At 43.1% G+C, this 21,544-nt stretch overlaps 1 protein-coding gene across 27 annotated transcripts in view; it reads left to right on the top strand.

Annotated features, from left to right (window-relative positions):
* The window catches only part of Kcnma1 (potassium calcium-activated channel subfamily M alpha 1), a 723,575-nt gene that overhangs the window by 622,071 nt on the left and 79,960 nt on the right, over positions 1–21,544 (top strand). For 25 of the 27 annotated variants that reach the window (XM_047552140.1, XM_047552139.1, XM_047552148.1 and 22 more), the window contains one exon: positions 9,217–9,310. In XM_047552140.1, the coding sequence (XP_047408096.1) occupies positions 9,217–9,310 (94 nt within the window). Of the gene's footprint in view, positions 1–4,763; positions 4,851–9,216; positions 9,311–21,544 lie in introns of all 27 variants that reach the window. The other 2 variants (XM_047552158.1, XM_047552156.1) reach the window with 1 other exon arrangement.

Raw genomic sequence — 21,544 nt, 5'->3', positions numbered from 1 at the left:
AATGAAAACTTTTGCCCCAGAGTGAAAATGTAAACCAGCATTGTGTTAACCAGGAGAATTGATGTGGAATGAAGTAAAGTCCACCGGAGACCTGACCCCATCTCTCTTTTCTGTTTCTCACCCTGGGCAGGTGGCAAATCTCAGATTCCTGAGGCAGCATGATCTTTTCTCTACTCCTTTGGATGTCTGACAATTTGTAAATCCAGGAGGATGCACACATTGCCAGGGCCTTCCTTAACAATCTCATGCAAACAGCACGGAGTGATCCAAAAAATAACTCGTGTTTTATTTTTGCCTTGTCCAGTTCTGCAGAGTGGTAGAACCAATACCTCAACTGCCCTTGAGAAATGGCCAGGGCCAGGTGGGGGTCTAATCAGAGGTGTGTGAGGCATTTGCTTTGGGCACCAAACTTAAGGGGTACCGCAGCAATCAAGAGCTTCATGCATATTTAAAATACCAAAATAGAGAAAAAAAATTCATGATGGACAGTGTGTCATCATTTTATATGAAGACATGATAAATACTGATTTTAATGCAAATAGTTAAGCACTGAATTTTGTAGGCATGAAAACAAAAAGGACAACAGAAAGCTAGCACCTGCCTCTTATGTGAACCCTTTCACTGTGCCACCAACAGTGTTTGGCATCTTATAGGCATTTACTCTTGATGCATAGACCTGATTTGACCTATAGCAAATCCAAATCTATTGGATAATAAACCGTATTAGGAAATAAGTTCCTTTCCAGGCTTCATAAATTCTCCTACAGTCCATTTTGTCTTTGTTAAATGTGTGAGTTGAAAATTGCAATCCCTTTTATTCACAATGATCGTTTTCAACGCACAGCTCCAAAAGATCAGCATTAACTTAAAAAAATAAATTAGCATGCTCGTATCTATTAAGCACCATTGCTTTGTAGGCTGCAGCTGATGATTTTATTAAGTATACTGCAGGAGGGGGAAAATCAAGGCTAGATAATTATAAATTCATAAATACATAATTCATTGGCAGGAAATGATTTTAATGGGATGGATACAGAATTATCTATTTCTTCAAGAAAATAACAGAGATGTTCTGATTAAGCCCATAATCTGGTATATATGAAATTGTAGCCCAACTGATGGGCACATTTTCTTTTCTGAAACTACCTTTGATAAGAAATGCATTACAAACTCATCAGTTTGGCTTCCTGTTAACAAAGAGACAGCAGCCGTCTGGATCATTCTGGATTCACAGTGAAACTGCCACACCATGTATCCTCCAACTAAAGCTGTGTAAGTTTGACAAGGGGCAGATGAATCCAGGAGTTATTGTGCAGGGGTTTAAATCTATGCGGCAGCTGACGGTTGAAATAATCATCTATATATCGCTCTGAGCTAGCTGGGGAAAGGTTGAAGCTGTATATTTTCAACATATCTAGTCTAATGGTTAATCTGTTGTCTTGTACGGGGCTCTCGCAGGGTGGACTGACAGCTTCGAGAAATTGCTCCCTGTAGATGTGGTTTGCCTTGATTCTCAAAGTACAGGGTGGACGGCTCTAACTTAGCTTAAGTAGGAAAGGTAAAACTCACCTGACCCAAGTCTTCAAATGTGAGGGGACCAGTAGGGCTAACGGCAGGCTGGGTGGGAGGGGCATGGAATCACTAAATGACCTCTACCATCCACTTTCCCAGGTCGGCATTCTTGGAATGGATTGTGTGTATGTTTCCTTGATCATTTGGCTGCTTGGCAGGTTGGGAAGAGCACCATCCTTTTGGAAAATGGGAAAGCTAGGAAAATGTGGAGATTTGCTTTAGGGGTCAGCAAATGTTTCTTCTTAGGGGTCAGTTAGTTAATATCTCAGGCTGCATATTATAGATACTCAGCTCTGTCATAAAGAGCAGCTATGGACAATATGTAAGCAAATGATGGTGGTTATGGTCAGATAAAACTTTATTTCTGGCCACTGAAATTTGAATTTTATATGATTCTACTGTGACAGGAAATATGATTCTTCTTAGATTTTTTTCACCCAACCATTTAAAACGTAACCTAGCTTGTGGGCTGCACAAAATCCAATTTTAGGCTATAGTTTGATGATCCCTGAATGTGAGAAAGGTGAGAAAGCAGCCAAGGTTGCCAGGAACTTGGTAGGTTTCATTGTTCTCTAAGAATTGTGCTTCACACATGTACCACACGTGGGAATGCTGCAAATAGAGCCACCTCTGGCCTAAAAGCCTTGGTCATCTGCTTGGGGTCAGGAGTGGGGAGGGAAGGGAAATTGGGAAGGGCTATTTTTATTGGACTCTGCAATGCCCCACCCTGCCAGTTTGACTCAAGAGAAAATTATCTCCTCTCTCCTACTATCTTCCTGATCTCCAAGCTCTGTTACTGTATTTCAGGAATATTCTTGCATTTCTCATTTCAATTGTGCATTTCCTCTCTGAATTCCATTGTTCATCTCTTGTGTCTCATCTTTAAGAAGCTAAAACCTAGTGATTTTTGAGACTTTTCTTTGTCCTTGAGGCAATAGAGACAGTATGTTCAAAAATAAATTAAAGAAAAAGGCTAAAAGCAACTAGATCTCTGAAAGGAATTTTCTACCAAATACTGAGCAGGATGGTGTTGGGCAAGTGATTATAGCAGTTCCAGTGAAGACATAAAAGCCAAGATTCTAGATATTGGGAACTTTGGTGAAGGTTCTACCAGGATCTGTGTAAAACATGATGTGGCTTATAGTCTGTGATTGGAGTGGGGGTCGTATGGGTGCCATGGGTACATCTTGCAGTTTGATTCTAGAGGTTCCATTCAGCCCAACATATTTCTGCAGGGAAGGTTGCTTTCCAGGTCGTGTGGATCCTGTTAATATATTTATATGGCATTTTCCTCTCTCTCTCATGTAGGAGCTGAGTTCTTTCATTACTCTGTGTTGATGGACTCAAACTTACACAATTCAGGTTTCCTAGGCAGTGAATAGCGCCAGAAATATACCCTGTGATTAACTTCTACATAACCCATTGTTCCTTAAAGTCTCCCTCCCCATTCTCCTATTAGCTCCACAAAAGCCGGAAATGAAAAAGCACCAACAAGCCCCCTTCCCTGCCCCCGTCAGCCCACCATGGGGCGGGTGTTCCCTGTGCCCGTATTAGTGCAGGATGGGCCACTTGGAAGTTATTTCTCATTCTCATTTATATAATGACAGTTTTTTTTTTTTTTTAACCCACACCTTGGGTTTTCAAAATATTTGTATTTCCTATTTTTCAGCTATAAGTTGTGAAGTTATCCTATTGGATAATGTATATGAAAATTCATTCAATTTTAGAGTTTTATGTTTGAGAAATTGATTGTTGGGGTTGTTTTTGAGGGGCAGCATCCTTTATCGTTTTACTATCTTGTATTAGTATCTGCTGTGACCTTTCAAAAAAATACCTTCGTAGATTGATTTTCTTGATAATGCTTGGTTATACGCTAAGATTTTCAGACTAGAACCTCTCATTCAAAATGTATCACCAGTTAAGCTCTGATATTGAGCTGCCCACGACCCTTCTTGGCAAAGACCTTGTCTCTGACTTACCTTATCCCAGCCATGCTTAGCTGCTCAGCCTCATTGATGGACATTCCCAATAAGGGATTCATCCTGAAACTGCAGCCAAGTGCTCCTTTACAACGAATATGGAAGCCAACTCACAATATGGGTTATTTATCTGGTATCTGTTGTTGTTTCTCCATCATTGCTTAAGGGAACATCCACACCTTCTCACCAGTCACATCCATGTGATAGGCAACCAGGGGTCTGATAGTCTACAGTCACAGGACAAGAAATATCCCTCTGTAAAGTAGGAGCCAGTCCATGCTCTAAGCCAAGGATTGCCCTCATTGACCACATTGAGCCCTAACTAGCCCAGCCTGCCTGGTGAAAGGTTTGATCAGCCTGGAGCTTTGTCCATGGAGAATTGCAGAATGACCATGCTACTGTGACTCATGATTTTTCTTGGGGTACAATTTGACAAGCCCATAGGAACTAGGAAGCACACTGATAGATCTCTGTCCCAGAAATTTTGCCCACACCCTTACTTTCAATTTTAGTCATATAATATTCATAGCCTGAAAACACACACATTTTCACTGATGATACAAAAAGATACTACACATGACTATTTCTCTTTCTCTTCATTTTTGCAGTGTTGGAATTAAATCCAGGGCCATGTGCATGCTAGCAAACACTCCACCACTGAGTTACGTCCCAGTCCTATATATCATTCTTTCTGAGAAGTGGCAAACCCATGACATTTAAGTTAGGCAGCAATGTTACCACCCAGGGAGCTGGCCAAGCCAGTAGTCTGAGATGAAAAGCAAATTAACACTGAGGGAGAAAGACTTAGAATGTAGTGATCATTCTGTAGGATTTCCTTCAGTGTTTTTCAGGAGATAGTGGATCTGATCCTGCTGCTAAACTGGGTTTTGTGCGTATGCACATATTGTAAGGGAGAAGGGAGGGGGACTCTGTATATTTCTGGAAATTATTGAAGAAGGAGATTGTCTTCCAAATTTTCAGATATTATCCCTACTGACATTGATGACAAAAACACAGCAAAAAGAATTTCAGGAAGTCATCTGGGTAAAAGAATAGAAATAAATAAACCTTCAATTCAACCAGGAGGGAGAAACCTCCATTTTAATCCAAAGCAATGATTTTATTCAACATCAAAATTGGTTTGGAACTTTTGCAATGAAAAATTTCACTAAGGATTAATTTCCGTTTTCTTTTCTCCTTATTGTTTGGCAGTCAAGGCTGAAGCTAGATCACGCTATCACAAAGACCCATTTGAGTTCAAGAACGCAACTCCCAATTCTCGGCTTGTGACTGAGCCAGGTGAAGGAGTACTGGGACCTATCCCAATTTTTGATAACTGTACTGCACCCCTCAGTGTTCCTCTTTAACAAAATGAGCCCAGTTGAAGGACAGAGATGTACTACCATGGATTTCAGCATGCATTTAGCTTGTTGAGCAGCAGAATGCCAAACAGAAAAGCCATAAGAAAACAATAAATAATTATTAAATTGACCCCACCCTCAAACTAGCAGCTTGCTGCAGACTTCGGTCAGAAGCCCTGTTAGCTAGATGGCTTTGTGTTCAAACCACTTTGCATGACTCTTACTCTGAGTGATTCCAGTGTGAAATGACATTACTAATGACCTGCTAAGTGTGTACAGATGTGGGTTTTTCCAGATGTGGTGATTAATAACGTAATGGAGATAGCTAGTTGACTCATGTTTACGGGTTGTTTGCCTTTTATTACTTTCCCGATTTTATTTGCTTTGAACTATTTTTTAACTTCAGCCAACAAATTCACAGTTAAGTCTTGAAGGGCTTCATCCCCCTGAATCTCACTGGGGACATGGGGAAGAGGGAATGTGCCCCAGACTGGAGCTGACCATTGAGTCCATCACATATAGGCACTGGGCTATTTGGGAAAACTGAAGACTATAGCTGTTGTCCCATTTCCCTTCAAGGACCCATAAAGAGGCACTGGTGAACCCTCACCCAGTGTTTGCAGCCTGGCTAGGAAGAAAAAGGGAGATACTTCTTTAAAAAAAAAATCTAGTAAATTATATGATCATTTTGAAGTAAGCCTCAAATCCTGGCCAGTGTTTCTGGAAGATGTTGCCTTACTCTTGTTGGAAAACAGAAAGCCGATGAAAAGCGGAATGAAATGTTGTTACAGATGTTCAACTCTGCATTAAGGCTGTTGGAATTACCACCACATCTTAAATCAATCCCCAGAACATTGTCTGGAGGTTATGTCATTGGAATAATGAATCCTCTTTAGTCAAGTATAAGCAAACATGTTAAAACATCATTGTAACTTTAAATTAAACTCCAGCGCAAACCAGGGGATCTGAAGCCTCATTAGACTTGCCTGACATTTTTCTAGCGCCGAGTCTTCCCAAACTGTAAAACTGTTAGATTCAGTGCCTATTAGACGAGGGAGCGCTGGGAAGTTACAACAGAACATTAAGTGTTATACTTAGGGATGTGCAAAAACAAGCCCTTGAATTTTATGAGTACTTGGAGACTGGATGGAGTTCAGCTCCTATAAAAATTCCACGTTAGATTCCTGAACTTGTTTGTGCTTTAAAGAAGCTGGTAAGTCAGGTTTCTTTAAAGGTTCACATCTTCATGTGGCTCCCACTGCACGAAGACAAGAGAAAATGCTAGAGACAGAGTGTATTGCAATTAGCCAAAAGTAGGTTAAATATGAGCCTGTAATGTGCGTTGTCATGAGGTAGTGGCCCATTACTTCAACACATTTGTCTTTCATGAAAGTGAGTAAATTTAAGTCTCTCTTTTAATTCCATTTTTATTCTTCTCATGTAGTCACAGAAGCCATGAAATGAAAATTATATTTTATAGCTTAACTAAAAGTTTTCCTAGATATGCTTTCTTTATAGAATCCTTATAAGGGATAATAATTAAATATGGTTTATATCCTCCTTATGAAAAAGAAATCACCCCTGCTTCTCTTGCGAGACCTGAGCCAGATGCAACTGTCTCCATTACACAAAGTTCCTATATTTAATATGGAGACATTGTCTCCCATCTCTTCAGGGAACCAATTTCTAGGCCCTGAGTACAGGAGGAAAGCTTTGAACACAGTTTCATTTCAGAGAACAAATTCCAGTTTAAATTCAGTATGATTATGATGGATGATCTCTCCGAGTTGCAATGAAAATAAATAGTTTCCTTGCACCGAAGACGACATAACTTCGCCACCAAAATGAGGTGTCTCCCTAGAGCTGGCTAACGGGGATTAACTTACAAGTTCCCCATCTGAGGATGTGTGCAGGTAAACAGCCAGTGACAAGGTATAAGGATGATGGGCACTTAACCAAAGGGATTATCTCTTGAAGGCCCAGTGCCAACAGGGAATCACAAGGCAAGCAGAAGAATCCACTGACATGCCAGCCAAGGTGACTTTCCATCTAGATTTAACTAACAGAGACTCGTTCTGGAACAACACAACCAGAGCAACAGCTGGGCGCCTCCAATAAAGCTAGTCATACTAGGCTTGGTTAGATGAAAGACCTTTTGGGGTATTCCATTGAAACCTTAAGGAAACTTGTAGGACAGAACTTGCACTCTTACTAGACCTGCTCACATGCACACACACGTCAAACTTAGCATGCTGAACAACTAGGTCACCCCAGAGACAGAATGATAGGGCAAGTGGCCCATATTAAAAAGTGACCTTCTATTACAGTGCAGTCCTTTCTACTCCATACTAAGATGGGGAAAGCATAAAAGTGTACTTACACATGCACATGCGCACACACGCATGCACACACACACTTCTACCGCAGTATTGCCTCAGATGCTCTGTCCCTGTCCTGTGAAAGGAAGATGAATTCAGGTCAAGCTCAGAGTGCCTGTTTGCTCGCCGAGAGATGCATATCAACTCTAAGTGATTTTTTTCAATACCATTTATGTGGCTTGTATTTATTTCCTTTAATCTTTTAAGTGCTGTTTAGTCTCTGTGTGATTTGCTGTGGATACTCATTTCTGATAAGATGCGATATCCTCCCCGCCACATAGTCCCTGCCTGGAGCACTAAGTGACTGATATGGTCACAGCCTGAGCGGAGCCTCTGGCGGAGCAGAGCAGGAGGGAGCAGGCGGTGGAGGGGGTGGCAGTGGGCGTTGGCAGGTGCATTCTTGCCTTTATTTCTTCTGGTATCGCCCTTACCTCACACCACACTCTTGTTGCCTTTCCCTGTGTCAGCCAGTATCAGGCAACCCTGGATTAACAGTACAGTAGGGGAGTGTAAAAAAGGGTGATACTTTGGAGCAAGGGTTGTTGGATCATTATAATCTTTTCAGAACCATGTATCATAACCTACTAAATTGATGTAGTGTCTTCCCGGAAGCACCATAGAATGCATGCTCTGGTGTGGGTCTTCCTGGATAATACCAAGTAGCTAAGATGGCCTTTTCTCACCATCTAAGACTCATACACTATTAACATATATCAAGCTTTTTTTGACATTGTCACTGCTAATATTTCTCTTCTTAGCTTTAAGGTAACCTCCGTGTGTTCTGAGTTTCAGAGGTGCTTTCTCCTAGTCTGTGTTGCAGTCAACTATAAGAATCCAAGGATCCTATTTTTCCTTCTTGACATTACAGCTTTAGCCTGGATTGTGGGGGGTGGGGAAAGCAGGGCTAGAATTTTGCTGCTGATGCCCTTGGGTGACAGGCTGGGTACTCATCTGCTAATTATCAAGCAGCTCTCTTAAAAAGAAGCATGGGGCAGACTAATTCATCTACAAAGCTTATTAGTGGGTGTCTTTGGGCAAGAGCAGTAAAGTGTGCTGTGTTGTTTGTGAGTGAAGCTTCCCATTGCTTAGCGATCTGTGTGGTTCAGACATTTGGAAAACAGCCTTTGGTTTCCCGCCCCCTCCGCTGCCCTCCATCCCAGCCTCCCACCGCATCATCCCAGGTATCATTCAGTAGCAACCTCCTCCTCCTTCACTCCGTGCTCTTTGGCAGCCGGCTCTCCAGCCTCGCCAATCCCAGTCCTTCGATGTGAATGAGTAAAACAAGGACCGGGTGTGCGCAGCCGCAGTGCTCTCTCTCTTGGCCGCTGGAGAGACGAGGGCCCGGTTGGGCTGGGGATTCTCGAGTCCACGTGTGCCAGTGTTCCCAGTCACCACTGATTGGAACATTGGCCCTGAAGGCCTTGAATCCTGGCCTCTCCCAGGCTTTCTCTGGTACGCAGGGATTAGAAACCAGTTAAATTGGTTCACTGGGAGAAGCAGCGGGCTGGCAGTTCAGCCGCTATTTCAAATACAACTTCTGATTTTGGTTACCAGAAAACTCCTTCAGTTATCAGGCAAAGTAACCAAAATTAAGAATAACGATTGACCGGTCCTATATGCATTTCAGTATGCAGATGAATCACAATTTTTTTTTTTTTTTTCTTTTATGGCAGGGCATTGATAAACGGTTTTAGTTCGCTTTAAGTGCATGTTCAAAGGCTGGAGCGTCAAGAGGTGTCGCTTCAACCTTCTCTAAGGCCGGCCTTTTTGACTAACATATTTGGTCTTTGTCATTGGGTCCTAAAAGACAGCCATGAATTCCTAGTGAGTGACTGGGCCGTGAGTGTGTGTCCTTTGATATCTTGCCTGTATTTCACAGTCTGCCCTCAAACTGTTCGTAATCTCATGAGCTGCCTGTATTTCCAGTTGAAGATGAGCAGCCGTCGACGCTGTCACCCAAAAAAAAACAACGCAACGGGGGCATGAGGAACTCGCCCAACTCCTCGCCAAAGCTGATGAGGTAAGAAGGGGCCCACCAAGCCCCTCGGCTCCTTCTCCCCAGCCGGCCCCCTCCCCGCCCTGCGCAGGCCCAGCCTCCCTCCCCAGCAGCGCGGCGGGGGAGGGGAGCAGATCCTTAGATGGCTTCTGAGAGGCTGCAGTATTTATTCTGTCAGCTTGTCAGCAGTTAATGATAGAGCTGAAAAAATTCTGTCATGAAAAACAGTTTGAAAAGCTGTTTGAAAAATACATAGGCTTTAAAGTCTTAGCTGTCACCATGTCCTGTCTGTGTGTAGTTCCTAAACAGCAGTGGCACTAATGACGGCAGGAACCAATCAGAGGAACTCTGTGGTTAGTTTGCCTGTGGCAAGTCTCTTTCTGCTGGAGTCCCTCGGAGGACTGTTTTCTGTACTTAAGGCCATATGTGAGATGTATCATCACAATCAAAAATGAACCTGAAGATTACCTTCCTTTTATCCTGTCGATTGAAATCAAATTTCTGTTAATTGATTTTGACTGATAAAAAAAAGTCTAATAATCTGTGGACTTGCCAAAGCAAAGTTCAAAAGTAATCCAGTTCTGCTCAGGCTAAAAGCAATATTAATTATGAAATACAGCATGCTTGCGCTCTCTTTCTCTCTCTCTCTCCTTTCTTTCTTTCTCCCTCTTCCACTCTTCCCATTTCCTTTCTTCCTTCCTCTTTTCCTCCTTCCCTTCCTCCCTCCCTTCTCTCTTGTTCATGCCTTCCTCTAAGAAACAGCCAGTAAACCAAATTTCGACAGAGTTCTGAAGCTCTTTTTTCTCTGTCTGTTCATCTCCCCTTTGTGTCTATGATTCCCAGCCCTTACTTCCTCCGACCCCCTGACTCTCTGGACCTCACTGAAACAGGAGTGATTTCAGATTTGCACTGCTTGCCCTGAATGGTCCCTGCCAAGGAAACACCTGACTTCCTCACGCTCCTTTCCTCTTTGCCTTGCCATGGTCACACTTCTCCCTTTGATTATTGAAATACAAGAACAGTGATTTCCATTCCCCATGTCTCCAATGCATTATCTTCTCCCTGGCCCTCCATGTGCACGAGTCTGGAACCTGGGAAGGACAGGGTAGTCCTTCTTTAGCGATGGGGGACATAGGCTGTCCTTTAGCTGAGACCACCAGCCCTATCTCCTATGCCATTATTACAACCTCCCGATAGAGGTTTCCTTGAGCATTCTGTCTTCCCTCTCTCTCAGCCTTACTTGTGGACTGATTTCCATGCCTGTTTACAGTGTAGGAAGAGGAATAAAATACAACTCCCAAGCTTCTCCTTCTATGATGCCAGTTGTTATACAAGCATTCACTTCCTATTTATTCACCTTTAGGTAATCGTCTTATCTAATGCTAATAGTTTTCTCCATTTAAAGCCGAGAGAAGCCCAGTCTCTTTCCTTTGCCTCAATTTAAAGAAGCAAATAAATAAATAAAGAGAAGTCTGAAAAATCTGAAACCTTTGGAGCCAAATTCCCTGTCCCTGTTTGCTATGTAAAGTATGGTTCATTTCTTTGATCTTGAGTAATAATAATTCTGAGGAGTTATACTGTTTTCATATGCTTCAAAGCTGTGTCAAAGTTTTGCTGCTTAAGGGTACTTCTTTATTCTGTTGGCTCTTGGGTACCAAGATGACAGGTCTCCTGTACGAGGTGGAGGCTTTTTTAAGTCGTAGCCTTCAGCAAAACATCAAATTACCAAATCCAGGGTAACATACTTCTACACAAATGCCTTTCCTGTAGATATATTATACCATATATATTAAATACTTTAGTGTTACACGCTACATTTTATGTGCAATAGAAAGTGATGGTTTGAGGTAGCCTTCGGGGGACTTTTTTTCCACAAGCAGAAAAAGCTAGTGTATACCGTATCAAGTATGGTTTTTACAGGACTTTCTGCCCGAAGGCCTTTGTAAATAAGTAATGATCAACAGATTGGCTGTGGGTTTTTGAAAAGCATGCCTATGTCAGTTTGCATGATGGGGGAGAATTTTCAAAGTGGATCTTGCTTTCATTGCCTGCCGGAGAGGGGCTGAGGGAGGCAGTCATCCCAGGCTGGAGCTGTCTGCTCTGTGGTACATCAGAATTGCTAAACGGGGGTCAGGTGGTGAGCCGAAACTTACCAAGCTGCAGAACTTAGGCTTCTTGTTCGGGCACCTCCAGGCTGCTGCTAGGACCACAGCTATAGTCACCAGGAAGCCTCATCCCCTGGGGCCACGGTGGTCCCTGTTGCAGCTTAGCTGGAAGGGCCATCCCATGACAAGTCAGGGGGTCTCACAAGCTCCTCCTTGATCCTGGCTTTCTGTGTCCCAGGTGCTCTTTATTCTGTATATACTGTCAGAGGAGCAAGGACAGGGTCTATGTTGGCTCTCTCCATTTCCCTTTGCCTCTAGTATAGGAATGAAGGATTCAACCCAAAGGCCTTTTGGGATGACCTGGAATATCTAGCACTGGCCAGGAAATCACTGGGGCCTATTTTTTCCTCAATGCCTCTTGCTGATTGGCAGAAAACGGGGGCTCCCCCAGCTCCTGTGGCTTTCCCAGTTCCCTCCTCCTCTTCAACTGCCCCCTCTACTTTTCTTAGGATAGGACTCCCAGGTCCTATTCCTTATGACCTCAGAAATCCATAAAGGAAACTAATGACTTATTTGAAGTGGGGTTTTCAGCATGAGTTTGTGGTTCACGGTTTGAAGAGAATCAATCATTCCGATTGTGGGAAGGTTTTAGTGGCCTATGGGCAGTGATCGGAACAGCTCCAAGAGAAACCGGAGACCCAGAATGGGCCAGGCTGGGCTTTAATTTACCACCATGACTTCTGCAAATAAAACAGGCTCCTGTGTAAGGGTTCCTTCTGCCTCCTCTGTGGAGAAATGCTTCTGGGATGCTCCGCTAATGGTCTTTGTGTCCCCTTTGTTCTGATATCAGGCTTACTCTGGTATTTTAGTGTCACTTAATTCTCTGCACAGTCATTAGGTGAACAGCCTTGTTTTGTGTGTCTGGATCCTGAGGTAGTGTGATTTTTAGTCATCCTGACAGTAAACAACCCTCATAGTCAGACGGAGCCAAATGGCAAGTGTCTGTGCTCCACGCCAGGCACACGCGTGTAATGATGGATAACCTTTGGCTCCATTCCACTGAGGAGTGAGCTATGGAGGTCCCCAAGTCCCTTACTCCATCAGCCTATTATCTCCCTCTTTATTGGTCAAGTAATTAATATGGAATTAGTTAAGGAGTTTCTCTTAGTTTTCCACCCAAATCACCAAGCACCTGTTAACTAGTTTTCCTACTCCATGGGTTTGTACATTGCAAGGATAGCAACATCTTCCCTCAGTTATAAAACTCTGGAGGGCAAGATTTGGTCTCTTAATGACTTGGGGCTTCATAGATCCCATCCACTGAAAACTCTCAGGACTGAGGTGTAGCTCAGTGATAGGACACTTGCCTAGCATGTGGGAGGAAGGCCTGTATTCAATCCCCACCACCAAAAACACTCTCTAGGAAGTCTCTCTAGGAAAAAAAAAATAGTCCACCGAGTACCATTTGACTACAGTTCGATTCATAGACTTCTGAAATTCCCATTCAGGATCACATTCAGCTCATCCCATGGACTCTCCCAGTAGTTTTATTCACAAGTTTTTCTTAGGTGTGGAGAGTATTTCTCCAGAGGGTGAATGGCATAGAGTATATACCCAGGTTCAAAGAGAACTCCCAAATACTGTGCACGTCAGTTACCTGCTTTCTTAGATGAATTCCCATCCAGCTAATGTTCAGTGAGAGCTTACCATGTTCAAGGTGTTGTGGAAGGCCTTTGAGAGATCTAACATAAGATGACTTAGTCAAGATCCCCATCTTCAAAATGGGACAGTCAATGATGGAGACAGATAAGCATATCGAGCAAAATAGGGTAAGAATGACTAGGAGATCCATCAGCATGGGCTGGGAGAGAAAAGCTGGTGTTTGTTTCTGGTTTGGGAGGCTGAACTTGGTTTGTGAAGGGGGTCTCATTTAACCAAGCCATGTAGGAGAAAGAGATTCTCTGCTAATGGTAGTACCTACTCTGGTTTCTGGTTTAGCAGTTGATAGGCATCATCCCAAGAATGGTATGCCTGTGAACCCATTGAATTTGAGCCACAGCTGTATGAATAGGTATTATCCTGCATCCTGTTTTACAGATGAAGAAGCTGAGGCACAGAGATGGAAATTCCAGTAACTGTCATTAAGTCTTCATTAAGAAGATGGAGGAAATAGGGGGAGTGCTTAGGCCCCAGTAAATGGCTCAGTGTGGCTGGAAAGGGGTCCTTGAGTGCATCACCCAATGTCTGAGTATTCTGGCCCCCAGTCTTGAAGGCTTTGCCTGTCATAGGCATTGGGGGAATGCTTGTAGGATTTTGATGAAGCTGTACTCAGTGTTTTTCTGAGGATCCTTGGCAGCAGTGTGAGGTTGGGTCTGGAAGCCCAGGCCTTTCCGAGACTTTAAACACAAGGTGTGAGAAAGAACCAGCAACCCCAGCCTCTGCCAAGCACCGTTGGGTGCCAAACCACTGAGGGTTTGCCATGGAGTCGTGGACCAGGCCTGGGCTAGACAGTTTTCCCACGAAGGACACATAGAATTCCTGACTTTGGTCCTGAGGTGTGGAGTAGAGAAGCATAGATCACGCAGGTTTATGCAGGATGTACCAGGGAGACAAGTTACACACAGAGAGAGCCCTCAGCCTGGCCAGCAAGGATAAGTGAGCATGCCCCAAACAGGGAAACTGAACACTTTGAGGAGAGTTGCGTGTTGTGAGACCCAGGAAATATTAGACCTTAGTTTCCTGAAAGGGGAGGGAAATGTGATTTGAGAAAAACAGATTATCCTCTCAGGCATCCACTGATCATTAGGTGAAATAAACTCATCTTCTTGTTAAGTCTCATTCCCTCTCTTTTGACTCATACCTTTCATGGGGACTTTTTGTTAGGAGCTCCCACATCAGAGTCTGCCAATGTGACAGATTCTGGTAAATAGAAAATGGCAAAATGGCCTGAGCCAACTCAGAGTTGAGGGCAGGATGCCACCCTCCCAAGTCCTTCCACTGGACAGAAAAAGAGGGAAGGCAAGGACAGCTTAGCAAGTAAATTCACCTCCTAATGCATAAACTAATAGCATATGACAGTCCCCCATGGGACTGGAGAAGAAAGAAATCATGGGTGTCGTGATAGAAAGGCGTGGGTGGACTTGACACGGGTCTCTGGACAAGTTCATGCTCAGCAGAGGGTCATTATCTTGTCGTCTTCTTTCAGAAACATCTTGTACAATCTCCTCTAGGACTGAGGGACGTGTCACTTCTCCCAGGCTGTCTCCTAAACATAAAGGCAGTAATTTCCCTTTTCCTCCGAGAATGGTGGATGCTTAACAAGAAATGACGTATTAGAAATAGGAAACAAAAGCGCAATTAGATCCAGAGAAGCTGGAAAGGACCCTAGTTTTGCCAGGGTGGCTAATGCCTGCCCTGGAGGATTTGTCAGGGTGGCTCCAGGAATGGCCATCTGGTGGGAGATGGGGGCAGAGTGGTGGGCAGCTATGTCTCAGGGCCAATGACTTTTATCAGGGGGCTGGGTGCAAGATTGAAGGATGAGTTAAGACAGGAGCCAGAATCCCAAAGTCAGGATTCTTGCAAAGTAGCAGAAAATAGTATCCTTCCAGAAGTCAAAGACCCCCAAGAGTGAAGCGAATCCAGTTGGAACCCTTTATGGTGCTGAATATCCAAATGTGAGCTCTTTGGAGGGGACCATCTGAGATCCAGTGGACTTGCCAGTGTCAGGCAAGGCAGGGAGCCACCTGTGTGACCTGACCCACTTAAACATTGTACTCAGGGACTTAGGGACTAGATTCCATGTTGTTTTCTTTGTAATGGGAGACGAGATGGGGAGAAAGGAGAGTAGACACTGCATTTTTATTTTAACTATTGCACAATACAAGTACTAATATTTAATTTGCTTATTCATGAATATTTGCTAATTAGCTCATGGACAGAGAGGTCAGTCAGAGTCAGTGTGTAGCATTCAGGTTAAGAATCCCCATTGAGTGTTGACACAGCCCCACAAATTCCTGAATCACCTGGAGCCAGAACAGGCAGTTTGGGTGTACATTCCTCACCAGTCCTTAACCTTCATTTGCATTGCAGGGCCAGCTTTGGGATGAGGCATAAAGGGGCTTCCTTACATTTCCTCAGGCACCTCTCTTGCTTCACCCAGTCCTGACCTTGTTGATTAAACCACAGTCTCCTGTCCTGGGTGTTGCTGGCAGTTGCCAACTTTGTAGAATTTACTTAGACCATATAGGTGCTCCTTATGGACACAATTTATAGGGTGGTTCTCAAAAGTTAGCATGTGTCAGAATCACCTGAGTTTTTTTTTGGTTTTTTTTTAAACATTGCTTGCTGGACCCCACCGCTGTGAAGACTGTGGTTCAGAAGGTCTGGACTGCTGGCTCTAAAATTTGCATTTCTTTCAAGCTCCCAGGGAATGCTGATATGACTGGTCTGGGGTCAGCTTTGAGAATAACCCCTTAAAAGCATCTGATCTGTGAGAGAAACTGGAAGTGATAGGGCCCTTCTCTCAGAACTGTTCAGACTCTGCATTGAAGCACAAAGTAGTTGCTTCATTAAGATATCTGTCTTGACTATTGTTGACATCACACAGGATTTCTCCCTGCTGATTAGTTATAGCAGCTGACTCCAGGCAGCCTTGACTAGTTAGAGACAGAGAATCTCTCTTCCCATCATGATATCCTTTGTTAGGAGGAATATTGTGTGTCCTAACTCAAATAATGTCCCTGTATGTGAAAAATAGTGCGAGAGCCCTAAACAAATTGTCAGAAAGTATCAAAAGTGAATGGGCTCTTATTGGACTCACTGTTGTTTGATTTAAGCGTTTTCAGGCAGGGCATGGTGATGCACACCTGTAATCCCAGTGGCTTGGGAGGCTGAGGCAGGAGGATCCAGAGTTCAGAGCCAGCCTCAGCAAAAGCAAAGCACTAAGCAACTCAGTGAGACCCTGTCTCTAAGTAAAATACAAAATAGGACGGGATGTGGCTAAGTGGTTGAGTGCCCCTGAGTTGAATCCCGGGTACCTGCCCCCCATCCAAAACAGTGTTCAGAGACTGGTGATCATTCAGGTGTTCCTTTTGTTAGTTTGGTTTTTAACTGAACAACTACTGGGAACTCCACTGGGTTCTGGAAATCCATGGAAGCAAAAGGGAGGAGATCCCTGCCATAAACAAATCTCACACCTAATAGATGAGACAAAGACACTAATTCTTATCTTTGAAGGAACATCTCACACTTGTATAGGAGCCCTGAGGAAAGGAATCAGCTTCTGTCTGTGTGATTGAAGACGATGGCTTCATAAGGAACACGTCACTTGATGTAATAGATGCTCAATAAAATCAGTATTGGCCACTTAGATGATAGACCTGCAGAGGAATGAGATATTCCCCTACAGTTTATCAAGCCTCCCACTCTCAAGAGAGACCAGGGTTGGCCTACTTGACAATGACAGAAAAGGTCTTATCATGGGATAAAGCACGACGTTGGTCTCAAACTCCAAGCAGGGAAATGGTTGCAGTTCTCAAACCGTTGCGTAGCTTTCTTCTTTCATAACTCTGGTTGGTTGGTTACTTTTATTTGAGTGTAAATTTCTGAAGTTCAGCTTTGAACCTGGGGCCACACAACTGGGATTTGCTGTGCTATAAGGGGCACCTCTTTAAAATATAATACTGCCTTCCTCACAGCATGTTTGCTAGGAAAGGGATTTGTGGTTTAGCTTTAGGCTGTTGTCTTCCAGGCAAGCTTTTTGTGTTTCTGCTGTAGCAGGGCATTTAGTTCATTTCCTGAGATTAATTGATGGCAAGTGGCATTCTTTGCTCAGCAAGTCTCTAAACAAAGAATTCAGGCATGCTTAATTTCTAGCTGCGGACTTTGGAGGTATGAGCTGAGATCCAAGGAGCATAGATATAAAAAATTTAACTCACTGGGGCTTCTCAATTGTTATAAAAAGGTGGGTATTCCTAAACTCCAATGCTTGGCACATGATGAGGACTTGCCCAGCCTTAATTGGTTGTTGAAACACCCCTTAGCACCTTGTCCTGAGAAAGAAGGGTTCATGGGGTAATCTACTGATGATTCATGCAGGTGCAAGCAGTGAATTTCGTCAGTGCCCACCATGCTGGTTTTCCTCTCTTTAGCGTCTTGCACTGTGGCTTGGGGTTCTATGATGGAGAAGCGGGGAGACGTCGCCCCTCCTACAAGTGGAAGAGTGGAGAGTGGGACCTGAGCCCAGGCTTCTGGTCCAGCAGCCTCTCCCATTCAAAGCCTTGCCTTTGCTCACCTTCTCTGTCACCTGAGCAGTGTTACTTGTCCACTGATTCCCATCCATTGGCAGGGGTTGATAACAACAGAAATTACCTACACTCTCACTGTGATGACTGATCAAAATGTTGGTGCAAGTTTTAGCACCGCAGTGTTTGTAAGGGTTCCCTTCATGGCAGTCCTTCTCATAGTAGCAACAGTAGCAGCAAAAGTCACAGTAGTCACCCTGTATCTTATTGAACTTCTCTGTGTTGCCTGCTTCCTTTCACCAAAATCAGAACTACAAATACATGAATGAGCTGCAAGCCAAGTATAAATAATAATAATAACAACAATAATAATACCTACTTCTTTAAGGCAGGCTCTTTCAAGTTTTATGCTATATGCATGACCTGTCATTACTCATGTAATCTTCAAATTGAACCCATTATGTCCATAAGATGACGGTTAAGGATAGTGCTGGGGAGGGCAGGGACATTGGCCCACTCTTCAAGGAAGATACTGTGTATCTCTGGTATTATTTCATGCATTCCTAAAATGATGGTAGTATGTGTTTCTCCCTTACATGAGCAGGTAAGACCTGAGACTTAAAAAGGGCCACAGAGCCATCAGCTGAGGGCTATCTGGTATATGGTGTCTGTTTTTTCTCCAAGGTGGAATGTTGTTTTAATTTTCTCGGAATGCTGTAACAAAATACCACAGATCTGCTGTCTTAAACAATAGGAATTTACTGTCTCACAGTTCTGGAGGCTGGAATCCCTAGGTTAAGGTCTTTGCAGGGTTGATTATTTCTGAGGATCATGAGGGAAGGATCTATTCCAGGCCTCTCTCCTTGACTTGTAGATTGCTATTTTCTCCCCATATCTTTATGTGACCTTCCCTGTGTACACGTCTGTGTCCAAAGTCCCTCTATTTATAAGGACACCATCATCTTGGCCCACCTCACTGATCTCCTCCTAATTACTTTATTTAAAGATCAAATCTCAATATACACTCACATTCTGGAGTGCTGGGGATTAGAACTTCAACATACAAATTGTGGTAGATGACACAATTCAGTCCATAACAATGACAAGGCAGCTATAACTCACTTCAGAGAATTTCTATTACTCTACAATAAGGCAGCACTTTGGATGAGTCATAAGTGACAAATATGTCATGAATTAATTATGGTGCATTTTAGAGGAGTTGGGGATTGCTATGTGAGTTGAAGAAATAAAGTCATTATAATGTGAAAGGCAATATCTAATATTGGTCTCAGTTCCAGCCAAGTGGTCTTTGAGGATTTGCCTGGTGGTCTCTGGAAGTGGCTCTCCTTGGCATTCTGGGAACCATGATGTTAGAATGCCTTGTTCTGAGCTCTGGTGATCCTCCTTCCCATATGCAGCAACTGCCTGATTCTTCCTGGCCTCCCCCAACCACAGCAACATCGGTCAGTATGCTGAATGGCAAACGCTTGGGTTTTCTTCTAGTAAAAGAAACTTCAGAATCCTTCATTCAGAAGCGGAAGTCTCTGGCGACAGCTGACTCTTCATTCCCCACCTATGCCAGGGATCTCTCTGCAGCATAAGCCAACATAAGGCACTTGAAGTTACAACAGGAACAGATGTGGTAAAGAAACGGATCCTGCTTGACCCTAAGTAATCACAGATTCTTATGTGATCACTTTCCAAGCTCCATCCCAGAGAAGGGAATCCAGTGAATATAGGGCATTACTGGCCTTTTATGGAATTATAAAGCAAACAATCTTCAAGGTTCTTATCATCTTCTTTCCAACAACCTTTCTCGCCTCGTCAGTGCCTTCTGGTCTTTTGCTGTCCAGAAATTACAGTATTCGCAAAATCCTTCCATTCCTCTGCCCAAACAAGAGCATACTCTTCAGACCTGAAAGGTCTTCTAGGCTCACCTGACATTTAAAATTAAATGCCCACTATTTCCCTAGCTCTTCTGAAATGTCTCAAATGACAAAATCCCCACTTGCTTAGGAAACAAATCATTTCATCTTTGAAAGATTTCCAATTCATATACTTGAGTCATATTCCTTAGGTTAGGCAATATCCAACTGTAGTCCTAACAGCTACTGGTAGATCAACGCCAGAGTATGCAGTTTCATCCTCACCTTTCATGGCTCAGATGAAATGCTACCTTCTTTGAGAAACCTTCCTTGATACTTCTCAAATACCAGGTAACAAACAGCTTCTTTCTTGGCACCCTCATATCTTGTAGGTTACTTTGCGATAATTCTGGCCACAGCGTATCATAATCTTTGATATATGTCTTTTTACTCTTGCTGTATTGTGAACCTCCCTTTTTGACTAGGGACTTTGTCTTAACCATTTCTACATCTTCCATTCCTGGCTCAGAATAGGGGATTCATGTTTATTGATTACTTTGCTGATTAAAGAAACCAAAGTTAGAATTCCAGGTGCTATGGCTGGTCTGAAAAGGAAATATCTATGTTCGAGGAGTTTTTGATGTTTCTCAGATCAGGTCCTTTGGGGGACATCCTGGATGATGTATATTTAAAGTATCCAGGCCAGACTGAGAGAATTGTGGGAAGGATAGACTACAGCCTGGAGTACCTCTGAGACTTCCTGGATGCTTCCGGATATTCCAGCACAAATCGTGGCTTGTAGCCCTGTAGTGTCAAATTTTACCTGGTTCCCCAAAACCTCTGCCCCAGCTCAGGAAGCTTGGCATTCACTGTCTTTATCTTCTCATGAGGGGCAATCAATTGTCAGGTTTCCTTTCTACTTTTCTAAGATGAAGGTTACAGGCCACTGTCACCAAGGAATGACTCCTTTCCAGAAAAGACCATTTGAACCAAACCAAAATGTATCTCCTTTCTCCCAAGGAATCTATTTCCTGAAAGGAATTTTTGTCCACTTTCTGTATTATTTTTTTACTTGCTGAAATTATATGAACCTAGTCCAGATATCTCTTAAACTTTGAATTCACTGGGACAGTTCTCACACCTTCCTAAGATAACACTTTCTATCAGCCAATAAGTAGGGCAAGAAAATTTGAGCCTGACACTTTATTTTTGTGGCAAGCTTATTAAGATCTTCTCGTAACTGAAATCTATTCTTCGAGCTTTGGGAAGGGTTCATTTTCTCCAACCTCTTCTCTGTGGTAGCTGCTATCTACCTGCCTGTCCCATATCCTGACATGTATGGCACTATTAAAGATTCTTCAAGGACAAAATGAAAAACCCTCAGATTTTGTTTTCACCCTGATCTGTGACCAGTCCTTATCAGGAACTGCCTTTTTATTTTAGCATTTTTGACTCAGCTCAGTATTTGAAAAGCAGTTGTTTACAACACGTTGAGACCTCCCAACAACCTGGCCATTGAGATGCTCCTCTGAATTGGATTGTTCCACTCCTTGTAAGATTGGATATGACAGTTCCTATAGTCATCTAGCATGTTCGTTTAACATGACTTGCGGGACTGCCTCATGTGGTATTTGTCATTTAGTGTAGCTGAAAAGCAAATTCTCAGGAATTAGTAAACATAGTGAGAGGGTTTTCGCATCTTATATGGGGATGAGAAGCATATTGGGAGGGTTAGGTTAGGAATCTAAGAGCTTACTGCCAGGTCTTTGGACCAGATAACAGATTGCTGCACCAATCTCTATATTCTAGATATGTCAATGAGAAAGTATCAGAAATTTCTGATAGATACTAAAATATGAATAAAGGTTATCCTTTGATGATTCAAATAGATAATTTTAAAAGTCAAATCACTTTACAGTTTTTAAAAATTTTATCTTGGGTGGATAATTGATTCAGGGAGATAACTTCATTACAAGAAACAGTGTCTTAATTCTACGTGGTCTGTGTTGTAGAAACCAACAATGACTTCCTTCCACACTGAGATGC

The sequence above is a fragment of the Sciurus carolinensis genome, chromosome 5 (genome assembly GCF_902686445.1).
Source record: "Sciurus carolinensis chromosome 5, mSciCar1.2, whole genome shotgun sequence".
Lineage (NCBI taxonomy): Eukaryota > Metazoa > Chordata > Mammalia > Rodentia > Sciuridae > Sciurus > Sciurus carolinensis.
This window is presented reverse-complemented; position numbering and strand designations above follow the sequence as displayed.